The sequence below is a fragment of the Schistocerca gregaria genome, chromosome 3 (assembly GCF_023897955.1).
Source record: "Schistocerca gregaria isolate iqSchGreg1 chromosome 3, iqSchGreg1.2, whole genome shotgun sequence".
Lineage (NCBI taxonomy): Eukaryota > Metazoa > Arthropoda > Insecta > Orthoptera > Acrididae > Schistocerca > Schistocerca gregaria.
This window is the reverse complement of record NC_064922.1, coordinates 913,305,820-913,323,947: the sequence shown is the minus strand read 5'-3', so window position 1 is coordinate 913,323,947 and position 18,128 is coordinate 913,305,820. Positions and strand designations below refer to the sequence as shown.

General features: G+C 39.6%; 1 protein-coding gene across 4 annotated transcripts in view; it reads right to left on the bottom strand.

Moving 5' to 3' along the window:
- The window catches only part of LOC126355425 (protein O-GlcNAcase), a 164,380-nt gene that overhangs the window by 65,709 nt on the left and 80,543 nt on the right, over positions 1-18,128 (bottom strand). For all 4 annotated transcript variants that reach the window (XM_050005732.1, XM_050005731.1, XM_050005730.1 and 1 more), the window contains one exon: positions 16,793-16,998. In XM_050005732.1, the coding sequence (XP_049861689.1) occupies positions 16,793-16,998 (206 nt within the window). The remainder of the gene's footprint in view (positions 1-16,792; positions 16,999-18,128) is intronic.

Sequence of the window (18,128 nt, the reverse complement as noted above, 5' to 3'; positions counted from 1 at the left end):
TTATCATGTGTTGGGACATGCATTTATGCATTCGTGAGAGGCCACTAACAAAGAATAAAAAAAACAGATAATTAAAAACTGACAGCATTTTGGGTGGCAAAACCATGAAAGTATCGGTTAGGTTTTAAATCTTGATTTTTTTTATTTATTAATTCTTCTCCAATCCCTCTCTTGAAATGAACTTCGAATGTGATAGGTAATGATTAACACAGACATCAGGTTTAAGCACATCATCAATTGTGAGACTGTAGCACTTATTCATGCTTCTGACACCTGTTGATCTTATGGTGAGTCGGTTGAGCTGTCCTTTAGGCCCACACAGTATGTATGAGCATTCGTGACAGGCTCTCTCGATGGTTTTTCTGATATTCACTTAAATGTGGGCTCAGCAACTGTGTGCTTTAGGCCCTTATGGTTCTCAGCACTTGAATATGTTCTGCTTCTTAAACTCACTCTTATTATTACATTTTCTCTTCTTTTCTTTTAAAGTCCAATAGCCAATAGGATTTCAATAGAATCAAATCTGTTAATTATGTCAGTTCTGTTAATAACATAATATTTACATATTCATTCATCATTATCCTTTCTTCGCCAATTAGGTTTTACTTACAGTAATCAGTTATACCTGACTTATCAAAATATTCTATTTATTTTAGGAACATAGTCTACTGGCTTTCCAATGACTATACCACAATGTATTTAAAGTCGCCCATCTTATGTAAATTTCTACAATAATTATTCAGCTTAAAATGAATTCTAGAAAAAGAATACTTCAGTCATTAGCCACTTGGCCACTGCTCCAAAGTCACTATCGTATTTATTCGAATCCAAGCCGCACTTTTTTTCGCTGTTTTTGTAATCCAAAAAACCGCTTGCAGCTTAGAATTGAGTGCAAAGCAAGCAGAAGTTCAGAAAAATGTTAGTAGGTGCCGCCACAACTAACTTCTGCCGTCAAATATATGTAGCGCTACACAGGCATGCTTTGTAGGCACAAAGATAAATACTGGCGGCAAAACCTCTGTGTCAGTAAATAAATTTAAAAATAGGTGGAAGACGAGCTTTTTTTTCTCCGCCCCGAGTTTCGACCACTGCATTTTCATACATTATCCAACGAAGTAAATACAAATTCTGTATCGTTCATCTTCGAATGTAGCAGAATTTCAATGTACTACGAAAATCCAACTGGCAAGACTGTTTGGGATGTTTGTCAATATGGCCAACTCTACGTTCTGAATTTTTTCGTACCAGTGAGAAGAGATGGTTGCTAATAGGAATCTGATGAAATGTGAATCACATGCAGTATTCTCTTCACCTTACAAATAATACGAATATACACATTTTGCCATGTATTCTTTCATGTTTGCTGCTATCTCATTTAAATGCTGTCTGCCTAATTAACTATGAAACTAGAGTGAGACAACAGCAAACGCGGAAGAATATACATATCGTGTCATGTTTATATTCGTATTATTCTTATGCCTAATAGTGATACAGTCAGAAACGAAGCACAGCAACTGACTAGATTTTTAAATTTAAGATAACTCTAATTCCTGTGCGGAATTTGATGTACTAAAGAAGCAGCCGCAAAGATTTTCAAATGGAGAAAAATTTTCGCCTAACTCTTGTTCAGACCATGTTCTATCATACACAGTGTATTATTTGGTTCTTGTTGATCATTATCAAAGAAAGCAACAGTGTAAGTAACAACAAATAGTAGTCTCTTGCCATTGTTTCACTAATGAGACGATTCCTCTCTTTTTTTAAAAAAAATTGTAAGTGGCAGTAACGCGCACAAAAGCAAGCCCTGCCGCGAGCGGTGACAGGCCATAAACAGGCACTATCAGAATGCAATAAACAATGTATAACACAGTACAGTAATGCATTTTCAGCTTAAAGTGCCGTAAACACCTATAACAAAGAAAGCGGCACTTATCAGATCAAAGCAAAATAAGCAATCAATTCAAACCAGACAAAGCACGTGAAACAGGAAGGGTACCCGTATAAATACGGACGGAGCGCCTGACGCATAGCAATGGCTACCTGGTAAAGCTTAACTGCTAAGTTTACGACTCGAACCAAACTACTGTAGCTGTATCGTCATTCATTCGACCTAAATTGTGTTTCATATTACAATGGACCAACTTTGTTTCGAATTGGAGGTGCGGCCTAAAACTTTTCTCTCCCATCTACATCTACATCTACATGACTACTCTGCAATTCACATTTAAGTGCTTGGCAGAGGGTTCATCGAACCACAATCATACTATCTCTCTACTATTCCACTCCCGAACAGCGAGCGGGAAAAACGAACACCTAAACCTTTCTGTTCGAGCTCTGATTTCTCTTATTTTATTTTGATGATCATTCCTATCTATGTAGGTTGGGCTCAACAAAATATTTTCGCATTCGGAAGAGAAAGTTGGTGACCGAAATTTCGTAAGAAGGTCTCGCCGCGACGAAAAACGTCTATGCTGTAATGACTTCCATCCCAACTCGCTTACCATATCTGCCACACTCTCTCCCCTATAACGCGATAATACAAAACGAGCTGCCCTTTTTTGCACCCTTTCGATGTCCTCCGTCAATCCCACCTGGTAAGGATCCCACACCGCGCAGCAATATTCTAACAGAGGACGAGCGAGTGTAGTGTAAGCTGTCTCTTTAGTGGACTTGTTGCATCTGCTAAGTGTCCTGCCAATGAAACGCAACCTTTGGCTCGCCTTCCCGACAATATTATCTATGTGGTCCTTCCAACTGAAGTTGTTCGTAATTTTAACACCCAGGTACTTAGTTGAATTGACAGCCTTGAGAATTGTACTATTTATCGAGTAATCGAATTCCAACGGATTTCTTTTGGAACTCATGTGGATCATCTCACACTTTTCGTTATTTAGCGTCAACTGCCACCTGACACACCATACAGCAATCTTTTCTAAATCGCTTTGCAGCTGATACTGGTCTTCGGATGACCTTACTAGACGGCAAATTACAGCATCATCTGCGAACAGTCTAAGAGAACTGCTCAGATTGTCACCCAGGTCATTTATATAGATCAGGAACAGTAGAGGTCCCAGGACGCTTCCCTGGGGAACACCTGATATCACTTCAGTTTTACTCGATGATTTGCCGTCTATTACTACGAACTGCGACCTTCCTGACAGGAAATCACGAATCCAGTCGCACAACTGAGACGATACCCCATAGCTCCGCAGCTTGATTAGAAGTCGCTTGTGAGGAACGGTGTCAAAAGCTTTCCGGAAATCTAGAAATACGGAATCAACTTGAGATCCCCTGTCGATAGCGGCCATTACTTCGTGCGAATAAAGAGCTAGCTGCGTTGCACAAGAGCGATGTTTTCTGAAGCCATGCTGATTACGTGTCAATAGATCGTTCCCTTCGAGGTGGTTCATAATGTTTGAATACAGTATATGCTCCAAAACCCTACTGCAAACCGACGTCAATGATATAGGTCTGTAGTTAAATGGATTACTTCTACTACCCTTCTTAAACACTGGTGCGACCTGCGCAATTTTCCAATCTGTAGGTACAGATCTATCGGTGAGCGAGCGGTTGTATATGAGTGCTAAGTAGGGAGCTATAGTATCAGCATAATCTGAAAGGAACCTAATCGGTATACAATCTGGACCTGAAGACTTGCCCGTATCAAGCGATTTGAGTTGCTTCGCAACCCCTAAGGTATCTACTTCTAAGAAACTCATGCTAGCAAATGTTCGTGTTTCAAATTCTGGAATATTCCATTCGTCTTCCCTGGTGAAGGAATTTCGGAAAACTGCGTTCAATAACTCCGCTTTAGCGGCACAGTCGTCGATAACAGTACCATCGGCACTGCGCAGCGAAGGTATTGACTGCGTCTTGCCGCTTGTGTATTTTACATACGACCAGAATTTCTTCGGATTTTCTACCAAATTTCGAGACAATGTTTCGTTGTGGAACCCCTTGAATTTCGAGTCTCAAATTTCACGTGCAGCTTAGATTCGCGATTTTTTTCCCCCTTCATTTCAAGTCTCATTTTTCAGGTGTGGCTTAGATTTGAGTGCGGCTTAGATTCAAGTAAATACGGTACTTGTGTAATCCATCCTTAAATTCTTTAGATATGGCAAAATAAGGATAAGCTTGACTGTATATATCACAGTTAGCAATATTATGTTACGGATACATTGTTATTCTCCATAAAGATGATATGCTGAGTTGCAGACAAAAATGATGAGAAGGCCATTACTTTCAAGTCTTCTTCGGTTAAGAGCAACACACACATCCACACAAGCAAGCGCACCTCACACACACATGACCAGTACCCACGTCAGACTGCAACAAAAAAGTGTTGAACAGGGAGCAACAATCAGGAGCAGGGCGGGGAAGGGATAAGGACAGCAGGGTATTGGTGTTGGAAGAGGAATCACTGCTGCCTAGTGGAACATAGAGGGACTCAGGAGGCAAGACCGAGCTGACAGGTACAGTTTCTGGAGGCTGTTACAATTAAGCTAACCATCTTCGTACAAGCTTCTAAACTAATTCATTAACCATCTTTAGAACACTATTCAAATCTAATCATATTACCATTCAGCAAGTTAAAAATATAACAAATTCCTTTTATACCAAAACCACATCAATTAATGTAGTTATCCGATTATAAGATGAGATTTATCACTCAAAAGATACAGGGTCATCTCATATTTGCAAATTAAAATATTGCCACTAAGGTCAACATTCTTACATTGTTTAATAGATTAATATGGGAGTGGTCTTGTATTTGGTAAATCATGGATAACCTAAATCAGGATGGCTGGATGCAGGTTTGAACCACTGTCCTCCCTAATGTGACATTTGGGACTCGCAGCACTAGTGCAAGAGATAAGCGAGAAACTATGAACCAGCCACTATAACAATTTAATGCTCTGCTTAAAACTTGACAATTTCGTGAGGAACAGGAGGAAAGAACACGAGATTTTATCAACTTGCAAACTTTTGATGTATTGGAACAGGTGTGTAACAAAAGATTTAATACATTTATGGATGCTGTAAATATACATTTACGCTGCTTTTTAAGTAAAAGTAACATTCAAAGGCGAAAATCTTGTACTTTGAAAACCATTACTTGATTCTGAACCCAACTCAATATTTTATTTGGTTATGAGAAACTCTAACAATTCAACAAGTGGATTGCAAATAAGAAATTCAGTCCCAGTTCGCATATTAGGATACCAGGGAAAAAGCTTACCAGCTTTTAATCAATGTTATTAGCTTTTAATCACCTTTAGAACATTATGATGACATTCACATGAAAAGAGAAACAAAATTAATCCAAAATTAAATCTATAACAAATGAAATAAATCATATTAAACTCATTGCAACTGTTATCACAAGAGTAAATTACAATGGAATGTTGTGTTGTGGAGACAATACCATGACGCATTGTGGAGATTACACCAACAAATGTCACTAGATTACAGGATGAGCGAAAGTTTGAGCCTTTGACTGAATCGAGATTGCGATGTTTTATTTAGCTATTAGTTGCTATTGTTACTTATGGCCTACACTCTAGTAGATACCAGTGTCCACGATTCACTGTTGCTCAAGCACAATATCATCGAACATTGAAGGAGAAACAGTAACACCAACTTGGCTGAGAACTATGATGAGGACAAGCAGTGGAATGTTAAACAGGCAGCAAATTTTACCATGCAGTCAACCTTTGGAATATACACTAAGTACTTTGGCTTTCTAGGGACTTCGACCACACTTAAACTGAAGTTTGCCTGAATCCATTTGAACTCAGAATCAAAAGACTTTAAAATTGGATGAATGTTCAACAATAGCATACATTTCTGCACGAGATGCTGAAAGTCTACATTGGAGCCAGAGGCGAACTTGTGTGTTTTGTGCAACAATGTTGTCGATACTCACAGTGAGGGAAGGTGTGAATGACACGGGGTGTGAGCCATTCGTTCTACACAGCTAATGAGAGAGCAGCGGGTGGCTGATATGTTTGGAAACAAGAAAAGAGATGTGACATTTTCATGTTGATATAGAAAGGATGTGTTCAGGAATGGATGGGGGTGGGGGTGGGAGGGGTGGGGGTGAGGGGAAGCTGTGATCTCAGGTCCCACCATAACCACAACCTCGGAAATAGCAACATATTCGGAAGAAACAGCCAAATATTTGTGACAACAAGGATGTAATTTTCACAGCTGTCCTGTTAGGATGATGACAACTATGATGATTGGAAGTAATGATACTACAGATGACAGGCTAAGCAAACACAAAAGGCAGTGATGACAAAATTTATTGTAAACAATTTCTTTTTGTTTATTATATTTCTCCTTGTATTATTTAAAGTAGACAATTAATAAATGACATAAGTTTAGAATAGGTGTAATCTTAACTGTTTACACATATGGATGTAAGATTACATCAATAAAAGTTTGTAATTCTGATTAGTTGAAATATGTAAAAAAATAAATTTTCCTCAAGGGGCCTCTCTTTCCTTGGCTCCTTGAGGAAAATTTGGTCAAATGGTTCAAATGGTTCTGAGCACTATGGAACTTAACTTTTGTGGTCATCAGTCCCCTAGAACTTAGAACTACTTAAACCTAACTACGCTAAGAACATCACACACATCCATGCCCGAGGCAGGATTCGAATCTGCGACCGTAGTGGTCTCGCGGTTCCAGACTGGAGAGCCTAGAACCGCTCGGCCACCCCAGCCGGCAGGAAAATTTATTTTTTTTACATATTGCAACTAATCAGAATTACAAAGTTTATGCTCTCAAATCATCATATTGCCAAACATTTATTCCCCCCCAAATGACCAACTGTATTCTGAAGACCCTAGAGATATTTTTTGAAACTGAACATGTTGGGCATTTGGAAAACCTTTCTTAATAACTGTAAAATTCTATAATACATATTATCAGCATTTCTACATCATATCTACTGTCAGCACTGGTGTATGAAATCCTGTAATAATTTGTGGCACTATGTGTGTGCACACTTACATGCATGCACTGGGAATGCCTGCCATTCTCCCCTGCCACAAGGCAGTGGGCCAACATGGTCCACAGCCACAAAAACCCAAGGTGTCTCCGGTATTATTAGATGTAAAATATTATACAAAAATGAAGTAACTACTCTCACTATCTGACCTTTCTATATACGCGGTGTTTCAAAAATGACTGGTATATTTGAAACGGCAATACAAACTAAACGAGCAGCGATAGAAATACACCGTTTGTTGCAATATGCTTGGGACAACAGTACATTTTCAGGCAGACAAACTTTCGAAATTACAGTAGTTACAATTGTCAACAACAGATGGCGCTGCGGTCTGGGAAACTCTATAGTACGATATTTTCCACATATCCATCATGCGTAGCAATAATATGGCGTAGTCTCTGAATGAAATTACCCGAAATCTTTGACAACGTGTCTGGCGGAATGGCTTCACATGCAGATGAGATGTACTGCTTCAGCTGGTCAATTGTTTCTGGATTCTGGCGGTACACCTGGTCTTTCAAGTGTCCCCACAGAAAGAAGTCATAGGGGTTCATGTCTGGCGAATAGGGAGGCCAATCCACGCCACCTTCTGTATGTTTCGGATAGCCCAAAGCAATCACACGATCATCGAAATATTCATTCAGGAAATTAAAGACGTCGGCCGTACGATGTGGCCGGGCACCATCTTGCATAACCCACGAGGTGTTCGCAGTGTCGCCTAAGGCAGTTTGTACCGCCACAAATTCACGAAGAATGTCCAGATACCGTGATGCAGTAATCGTTTCGGATCTGAAAAATGGGCCAATGATTCCTTTGGAAGAAATGGCGGCCCAGACCAGTACTTTTTGAGGATGCAGGGACGATGGGACTGCAACATGGGGCTTTTCGGTTCCCCATATGCGCCAGTTCTGTTTATTGACGAAGCCGTCCAGGTAAAAATAAGCTTCGTCAGTAAACCAAATGCTGCCCACATGCATATCGCTGTCATCAATCCTGTGCACTATATCGTTAGCGAATGTCTTCGTGCAGCAATTGTAGCGGCGCTGAGGGGTTGCCGCGTTTGAATTCTGTATGGATAGAGGTGTAAACTCTGGCACATGAGACGATACGTGGACGTTGGCGTCATTTGGACCGCAGCTGCAACACAGCGAACGGAAACCCGAGGCCGCTGTTGGATCACCTGCTGCACTAGCTGCGCGTTGCCCTCTGTGGTTGCCGTATGCGGTCACCCTACCTTTCCAGCGTGTTCATCCGTCACGTTCCCAGTGCGTTGAAATTTTTCAAGCAGATCCTTTATTGTATCGCTTTTCGGTCCTTTGGTTACATTAAACCTCCGTTGAAAACTTTGTCTTGTTGCAACAACACTGTGTTCTAGGCGGTGGAATTCCAACACCAGAAAAATCCTCTGTTCTAAGGAATAAACCATGTTGTCCACAGCACACTTGCACGTTGTGAACAGCACACGCTTACAGCAGAAAGTCGACGTACAGTATGGCGCACCCACAGACTGTGTTGTCTTCTATATCTTTCACATCACTTGCAGCGCCATCTGTTGTTGAAAATTGTAACTACTGTAATTTCGAAAGTTTATCCACCTGAAAATGTACTGTTGTCCCAAGCATATTGCAACAAACGGTGTATTTCTATCGCTGCTCGTTTAGTTTTTATTGCCGTTTCAAATATACTGGTCATTTTTGAAACACCCTGTACTTTCTCACTGTTTTCTTAACAATACTAAACATAATTGTTATAACGGAGCCAAGGTAGCCCCTGAGGGCCGGCAACCCCATATAACACCACGCAGGACGAGGTTGTCTATGCCCGAAGACATGCCCAAAAGCACCACGGTAAACATAAACTATTTACACACAACGTAATGTAAACAGACATTCCGAGCTCTACTTCTTGCAGGGGGAGCTCGAGCCACAGCCTGCAGGAAGTATCACTACGTTGAAACCTGATTGGCTGGAGAAGCTATTTAGGGGCTAGAAAGTGCAGAGGGGAAATCTGCCTCTAATTAAAGAAGCTTATGAGTGTTATTTTGAAAATAATATAGACCAGAATGATTTGGGCTCCAAAAATGAGTTGTGCCAAATTTGAAACATCATTAACGGGCTGGTTAAAACGATCCTGTCATACGAGTTTTGCATTTTCTATGATATGGTGGAATCATTTAACGGACTACTACTTCTGCATAATAAATAAAGGGTTACTTCACATTATTTATTAATTTTCAAAGTTCAATATTTTCCATAAGTATTACATGTACACATGTAAATAGAACTGTAAACTTATTGAGCTTACATTATGCTCACCACATGACAAATGCAGTGCCTTGAGAAAATTTTGACAAAGCATGACAAGATATTGTGTGTTGTTTGTTCTAGTCCTTCCATTGTGGCGAGAATCAAAATCAAGCAATTTATCATTAAAGTTAGATAACCTTTTGTCTATCTGACCAAAACTTATGCTCATGTGTGAAAATCCATTGTTCACATCCACTTTTATTTCTGTTGAATGATTTAAATCACCTGCATAATTGCTTCTACATCTACATCTACATTTACATCCATACTCTGCAAGCCACCTGACGGTGTGTGGCGTTGGGTACCTTGAGTATATCTATCGGTTCTCTCTGCTATTCCACTCTCGTATTGTTCGTGGGAAGAAAGTTTGTCGGTATGCCTCTGTGCGGGCTCTAATCTCTCCGATTTCATCCTCATTGTCTCTTCACGAGATATACGTAGGAGGGAGCAATATACTGCTCAAGTCCTTGGTGAAGGTATGTTCTCGAAACTTCAACAAAAGCCCGTACCGAGCTACTGAACGTCTCTCTTGCAGTCTTCCACTGGAGTTTATCTATCATCTTTGTAAAGCTTTCGCGATTACTAAATGATCCAGGAACGAAGAGCGCTGCTCTCCATTGGATCTTCTCTCTCTCTTCTATCAACCCTATCTGGTACAGATCCCACACCGGTGAGCAGTATTCAAGTAGTGGGCAAACAAGTGTACTGTAACCTACTTCCTTTGTTTTTGGACTGCATTTCCTTAGGATTCTTCCAATGAAGCTCGTCTGGTATCTGATTCACCGACGTTTAATTTTATATGGTCATTCCATTTTAAATGGCTCCTAATGCCTACTCCCAGATAATTTATGGAATTAACTTCTTCCAGTTGCTGACCTGCTATATTGTAACTAAATGATAAAGGATCTTTCTTTGTACGCATTCACAGCACATTAAACTTGTCTATACTGAGATTCAACTGCCATCCCTGCACTATGAGCCAATTCGTTGCAGGTCTTTCTACATTTCAGTACAATTTTCCGTTGTTACAACCTCTCGATATACTACAGCATCATCTGCAAAAAGCCTCAGTGAACTTCCAATGTTACCCACAATGTCATTTATACATATTGTGAATAGCAACTGTCCTACGACGCTCCCCTGCAGCACACCTGAAATCACTCTTACTTCGGAAGACTTCTCTCCATTGAGAATGACATGTTGCATTCTGTTATCTAGGAACTCTTCAATCCAATCTCACAATTGGTTTGACAGTCCATATGCTCTCACCTCGTTCATTAAACGATTGTGGGGAACTGTATCAAATGCCTTGCTGAAGTCAAGAACACGGCACCAACCTGGGAATCCATGTCTATGGCCCTCCGAGTCTCGTGGACAAATTGCGTGAGCTGGGTTTCACACGATCGCCTTTTTCAAAACCCATGCTGATTGCTACAGAGTAGATTTCTAGTCTCCAGAAAAGTCATTATACTTGAACACAATACATATTCCAAAATTCTACAACTTCTAGTGTCACCATTTCCTATACGAGAGAAATTCAGACAATCTCCCAACAGTAAATGATAAAGCCACAGAACCGGCATTATGATAAAAAATATATGTTTCTTTTGTTTACATACCTCAGTAATAAACTAAATTCCCTGAACAAGTTATCTTTTGAAATTCAATTTTGTTTGGCACTTCAATTGTACTCTGTCTTTCCTTCTCATCCCACCCAGTAACTCCTCTGTTTCCTGAACCTCACCATTCCTTTTCTTTCATATTTCTTCCTGCCCCTTCAATCTTTCTGCCAGAATGAACCACTGGCTCTGAAAGCTTGCACAATTTATTAACTTTTGTGTGTGTTTTCTCCTGACACCACTTGGTATACAACTGACTTACATCAAATAATTAACTACAAGGATGTTGCTTGTAGATGTTTCAATGCAAATCTGAAATTTGAATGCCTAGAAGAAAACAGGAAACTGCAAAACAATGTCAGAGTCACCCACGCTTTGTTCCTTTCTGTATAGCAACACGACATCTGCTGTTGTGTGGCAGAATCTCTGTAGCTTGGGGGTCAAAATGGCAAAATCTGAAACTGTTTCTTTTAGATCTCAGCTAATGAGCTGAATAATTTCTCAGCAACGGGCAATCCTCTCGCTACAAAGAACTATGGTCTACAAGAATCCCCAGATTATGGAACTTATCGCAACACTTTGCACCTCAAACACATTGCAATAAACACAACAAGAAAAGCAGTAATGATAATCTCTTCTGAAGCAATAGGCATCAAAGAACAGCCATTATCACTAAAGGTACACAACCTACTATACATATACATACATACTCCACAAGACAGCATACAGTGCACGGCAAAGGGTACCCTTTACCACAACTAGTCATTACCTTTCACATTCCACTTACAAATAGAGCGAGGGAAAATGACTGTTTGTGTGCCTCTGTACATGCCCTGATTTGTCATACCTTATCTTCATGGTCCCTACAAGCAATGTATGTTGGCGGTAGTAGGATCATTCTGCAGTCAGCTTCAAATGCCAATTCCCCAGATGTTCTCAGTAGTATTCTTTGAATTGAATGTCTTCTTCCCTCCAGGGATTCACGCTTCAGCTTCCGAAGTGTATCTATAACACTTACATGCTGATCAAACCTACTGGTAACAAATCGAACAGCTGGTCTCTGAATTGTTTCAATGTCTTCTTTCAATCTGACCTGATGCGGATCACAAACACTCAAACAGTACTCAAGAATAGGTCACACTAGTGTCCCATATGTGGTCTCCTCCACAGATGAACCACACTTTCCTAATATTCTTCCAATAAACCAAAGTCAACCATTTGCCTTCCCTACCACAACAATCCTCATATGCTCATTCCATTTCATATTGCTTTGCGATGTTATGCCCAGGTATTAACTTGATTGTGTAAGGCAGGACACAACTAATGCTGTATCCAAACATCACTGGTTTGTTTTTCCTACTTATCTGCAGTAACTTACATTCTGCTACATTGAGAGCCAGCGCCATTCATCACTGCAACTTGAAATTTTGTCTATGTCATCTTGTATCAACCTACAGGTACTGCTCTTCAACACCTTCTTGTACACCACAGCATCATCAACGAACAACCGCAGATTACTGCCCACCCTGTCTGCCAGATAATTTATGTACAACAGAGTCCTGTTAATCCGAACCCCAGTAAGCCAAACATTCGGTTAATCCAAACATGAAAAACATTAGTGTAAGTATGGAAAACTGTGCAGTAAACTGCTGTACAAACACACTATTTTAACTTACTCAGTACAGTAAACATGTATTAGAAAATTTGACAAGAAAACATTGGCTTTAAACAATGCATAACAATGAAAGAAAGCTACCCAACTTACTAAAATACAGTAGACATTTTACCCCTACTTTTTAGATGACAAAAACTCAGTCATTGTTTTTTTGGAATAATGAAGATAGTCTGTTATATGATGCACAGTTACTCCACCGTCTCATAAACATCAAATCAGCAGGTGTAGCAGTGGGTTGTTGCTCCGAATAACGTAGTGTGGAGTCACGGGCTTCTGCTGCGTCACTGTGTGGCACCAGCTCCCAGGCTCCATGTCACTTCCATCACAGCAGTCCACTTCTTCCTGGTCTTGAGTCACAGCAGCAACAAAATCAGTTTCAGTGTCCCATCTGCTGGGATCCACTCATCTACGTCTCCTTCACTAGCTTCTTCACATCCAGGGATTGTCTGTATCATTTGTAGTACATTTTCCTCTTCATTTGTCCTGAAATTCAAGAGACATCCACAGTTTTCTCCATGATTTTCTCAGAGTATTTTCTGAAATATTCTGCCACGTCTCAGTGGCCCAATAAACAACATCTCCACATTGGTCTTTTTTATTTTGTCCGCTATCATCTTGGAGCAGCATTCTTAAAAATTGTTTTCTGTTAATCAGTTTTAATGTTTGCAGTACACCCTGGTCCATCGGCTGTAGAAGTGGTGTAACATTTGGTGGCAAAATTTTCACCACTGTTTCTCCATCACATATTCCTCAGTGTTGGGGTGAGATGGCGCGTTATCAATCAAAAGGACTGCATGGGGAGAAAAATGATTTTCCTTAGAAAACCGTTGAAAAGAGGTAAAAAACTGGCCATGAAACCATTCTTTGAACAGCTTACCATCCATCCATACTTTTTTCTGGTTGCGATAATATATGGGCACGAACTTCATGTTGTGGTTTTTATGGATCAGCATTAAAGGCAGCTTGTCATTACCAGCAGTGTTGCTGCACGCTAACAGTCACACAATCTTTGCACATTTTAAAACCGGGAGCATGGTCTTCTGCTTTTGATGCCAGGTTTTTTTGTTGGCAATGCCCTAAAATTAATGCAAGTTTTGTCAGCATTATAGATTTGTTGGGTAGAATACTTTCCCCCTCTTATCATTTTTTCAAACTCTCCCAAATGCTCCCTCGCTGCATCACAGTCGGAAGAAAGCTTTTCTCCAGTAATTGTTAGATAATGGATTCCATGATGTTTTTCCAATCTGTCCAACTAACCTGTACTCGCACTAAAAGACTCATCACCATTCATTAACTTGTTCAGGTAAACAGCCTTCTCCTGAACCAGTGATCCACTCAAAGGAGCTCTCCTTTCTCTTTCCTGCATAAACCAAAGGAAAAGAGCTTCATCCACTTTATCGTACTGGGACTGTTTCAGTCTGCCGAATTTCCAGTGTTTTTTCCTAAGACATTGCACAGGATTGTCCAAGCTTCACTCGGTTCTTCTTCCAATCACAAATAGTTGCTTTACCAACACCCAGTTCCTTTGCCAGTTTATGTACATTCTTACCATTGTCTATCTTCTTCAAAGCATTCAATTTTTCTTTGAGAGTTAATGTTACATGTTTCCATTTACTCATGACGAAAATACATACACCACTACACTTGAACGAATCCAATAAAACTGTTACACGTGCCAGCGATCGGTAACTAACATAACCAATCACTTTGCCAACCAACTGACAGTGCACTGACCTCAGACACTGTAAAGATCTCAACAATGCACAACAAGGGCAGGGAGTGAGAGTGAGCCACTGTTCCCACACTTGTTCCCATTTGTTACCATGGGGTACCTACTTATCTGCTTGGTTTACTTCAGACTAGAAACTCGTCACCGTAATTCCAGCTAATCCGAACAAATCGGTAATCCTAACAAGGTCCAATCCCAATTAGTTCAAATTAACGGGACTCTTATGTATAGAGAAAATAGCAAAATCCTATCACAGTGCCCTGGGGCCCTCCAGATGTTACCCCTATCTCCAATTAACACTTGCTATCGAGGACAATACACTGGGTTATATTATGTAAGAAGTCTTCAAGCCAGTCACATATCTGAGAGCCTATTTTGTATGCACGTCCTTTCGTTAACAGTTTTTAGCGGAGTAATGTGTAAAATGCTTTTTGGAAATCTAGATATATGGAACCTGCCTGTTGGCCTTCATCCATAGTTCTCAGCATATAATGTGAGAAAAGTGCAAACTGGGTTTCGTATGAGTAATGCTTAGCTATGCTGATCTGTGAACACGAACTTTTGGGTCTCTAGGAAATTTATTACACTCTAACTCAGAATATGCTCTAGAATTTTGCAGCAAACCGATGTTGAAGATGCTGGTCTGCAATTTTGCAAGTCTGATCTTTTATACTTCTTACATAAAGGAGTCACCTGTGCTGTTTTCCAGTCACTTGGCACTTTGCGCTGGTCGAGAGATTTGCGATAAATTCAAATTAAGTAAGGGACCAATGACATAGTGTACCCCCTTGTAAATCTCAACTGGGATTCTATCTGGACCTGGAGACTTATTTGTTTACAACACTTTCAGTTGTCTCTCTATGCCAGGCATGCTTATTACTGTGTCATCCATAGGATGACTCTGTGCGATGGTCAAATGACAGTACGTTTGTATGATCCTCCTGCATGAGAAGCATAATCTGGCCTTTGCGCAAGTGTGAAAACACACAATCGCCTTGTGATTACAGACCAATCAGCACTGACCCTGTTATATCCAAAGTGCTAGAATATATCATACAAGACCAAATTAGTGAATATTTATGCAAATTCAACTTTTTGTATACACCACAGTACAAACACAGCCTAAGTTAAGGTGCAGATGACCTATAATATTCCATCGACAACTGTGCGGTCACAATACTGACACTACTAGAATTCAGCAAAACATTTGACACCGTTTTAACATACCACTCAGAAGAATACAGCAGTGTAAGTTTTCAAAGAACACACTGAAGTGGTTTGAGAGCTAAGTGATAAAAAGAGAGAAAATTGTTGTTTGTGGGAAGGAAAAGTAGTCTTGGAAGCATATTCTTTCAGGAGAGTCACAGGGGTCAGATACGTGCCCTTGACTGCAGCTTTGTATGAACATCTCAGTGGGCAGAAAGTACAGTTGCTACATATAAGAAGGTCCACATGCCGCTTTGATATCAAAAATTTTCACAACATATTTCCACAGTATGTGAAATGTGCACCTACTGAATCTCCACATTGTAATGTTATTCAACAAGGCATGAATAGTCAAAACCAACTATAAATGCTTGTGTTTTCAGAGAGCACACTGAAGTGGTTTGAAAGCTACGTGATAAAAAGAGAGCAATGCGATGTCTCTCTGTTTGACCATGGTAAAGTATAGTATGTCCAATTAGGTTGGTATTGATCAGATAAGTTATTAGGCTCTCATACGTTCTGTCAACTTCATTGGCTCCACAATGTGCATTCAGCCCCACTACACTACTTCACAGATTAAGTGCTGGTAATCTAACAATCGAAATAATCTCAGTTAACTAGTGTTCTAGCCGTGTCTATCAATAAAATAAAAAAAAATTATGAACTTCTTTGCTGCTGCTGTCTGCATCTGGAACAAGGAACCCTGCACTGTGCTGTGACCTTTTGCTTCTAAGTTGTGAAGTACTTTTATGTTCCTGTAACAATTACAGTATGTGGCCAATTTTTCCCCTCAGTTAAAGAGTAAAGCAAATGCTCTCATTTGGTCCAGTTATGCTTCTTTCTCTTTTCACTTCTCAGTCACATCATTTTTTCCCTATCTTCATGAAATGTGTTTTACCACATCTCTCTTGCCTCTCCTCTTCCACCCTTGCTCCATGTCCATTATTGCTAGCACTCACAGTTTAAATCTACTTTCCTATAACTTGTTTTAATGTTGTATTTCTCATGAATGAATGAAAACTGTGTTTTATTTCTGCACTACAGTAATCTCTAAATCTTGTATTCCATGTCAGATGTAACTCATATAATATACTTGTCATAATGTGTACCACGTAAAATATGTAGAATGCCTGGTTAGATGCAAGAGGGGACCTAATGGCCCAAACCTTGCCCGTTTACATAAATCAATAAATGAATAAAAATAAAATAAAATATTTAGGTCCAGGCAAATGTTTGCAATACCTCTCACTGAGAGTCTCATTAGTCTCAGCAGACAAAGAAGGATCTCCAGATGACGGAGCAGGAGGCGGTGGTGGTGGTGGAGGAGGAGGAGGATTACACTCCATTGGCTCAGCCGAATCACCAACCACAACTTTTGTTTCCGATACAAGAGAGTTCATCACTGCTCCAGGAAGTGGCTGCATCATACTTTCATTGGTATTTGGCACCTTAAAAAAAGGTTCTCAATTACAAAAGCATATTACTTACATGCATTTGATTCAATGTATTTTGCTAAGTATCTCATACACTTATCTTACTGAGAAGAAAAACAGTAAAGAAACATTGAAATCTGCTCCAACCAAAGCTGCAAAATATATTATTATACAACATGGGGATACATCATAAAATAAAGAAAAAATGGAATTTTTGAAGTGATTAAAAAGCAGCTCTTGAGTGTCTAGTATATGTAGAATAACACCTGAAAGTCACAACGCAACAAGACAGAAATAAATTTTAGTCCTCCACCATAGTTTTGGATGTGTAAACTATAAATTTATTAAAATGAGAAGATTGGACTATAAAAAGATGATGATAATACACAACAGTCAGAGGGTAAGCAAAATAATAGGAGGAGGAAGATGGGGGGCAGTCTGCCACAGAAACTTCTGCTGTGCCATATTAATGAGCCAAGTGAATCCTAAGCAACATTGCTGACCCTTCTTTATAAAGCTCAAGATGTCGACTGTTGTAAACTGATATGTTTGTACAGTACTGCTTTATGTCAAAAGCAACTTAAATAACTACAACACCAGACAGAACATACACCTTCACAAGATAAAACACAAACTGGACTTTAAAATGCTAAGACACAGGCTGACAAAGACTGCAAACTCACATGAAGTAACAAGCTTAAAACTTTTTAATAAACTTTCAATATCTGTTCAGTTCCTTTCCTCCACTATTTCCGAAATTAAGATATATGATTTGTTACTGAAAAACCCACTTGACAAGAAAGCAAGTTATTTTAAATAAACATAATCCACATTAGTTTTAAAAAAACACCTCTAAGAGAAGTGGAATTAAATTATAAGAACTTCCCAGTAAACTGAACGTCTAAACCTATTCTACTATAGTGGTCAATATTGAACAAAAACTTTAATTGTACTGCCTGCTTCTTCATTCTATGAATTTTATAGTATTTACTTACATCTTGACAAGAAAAAAGGACTAGAAGCATGAAGCAATTACCAGAAACTGAGCTGCTACTCATTCTCCATACTTTCCCAAAGATTGAAGTATGGCCAGATTGTTATTCAAAAACCATCAGTTTGCTGTCCTTAGAACCCATTTTTGCAGG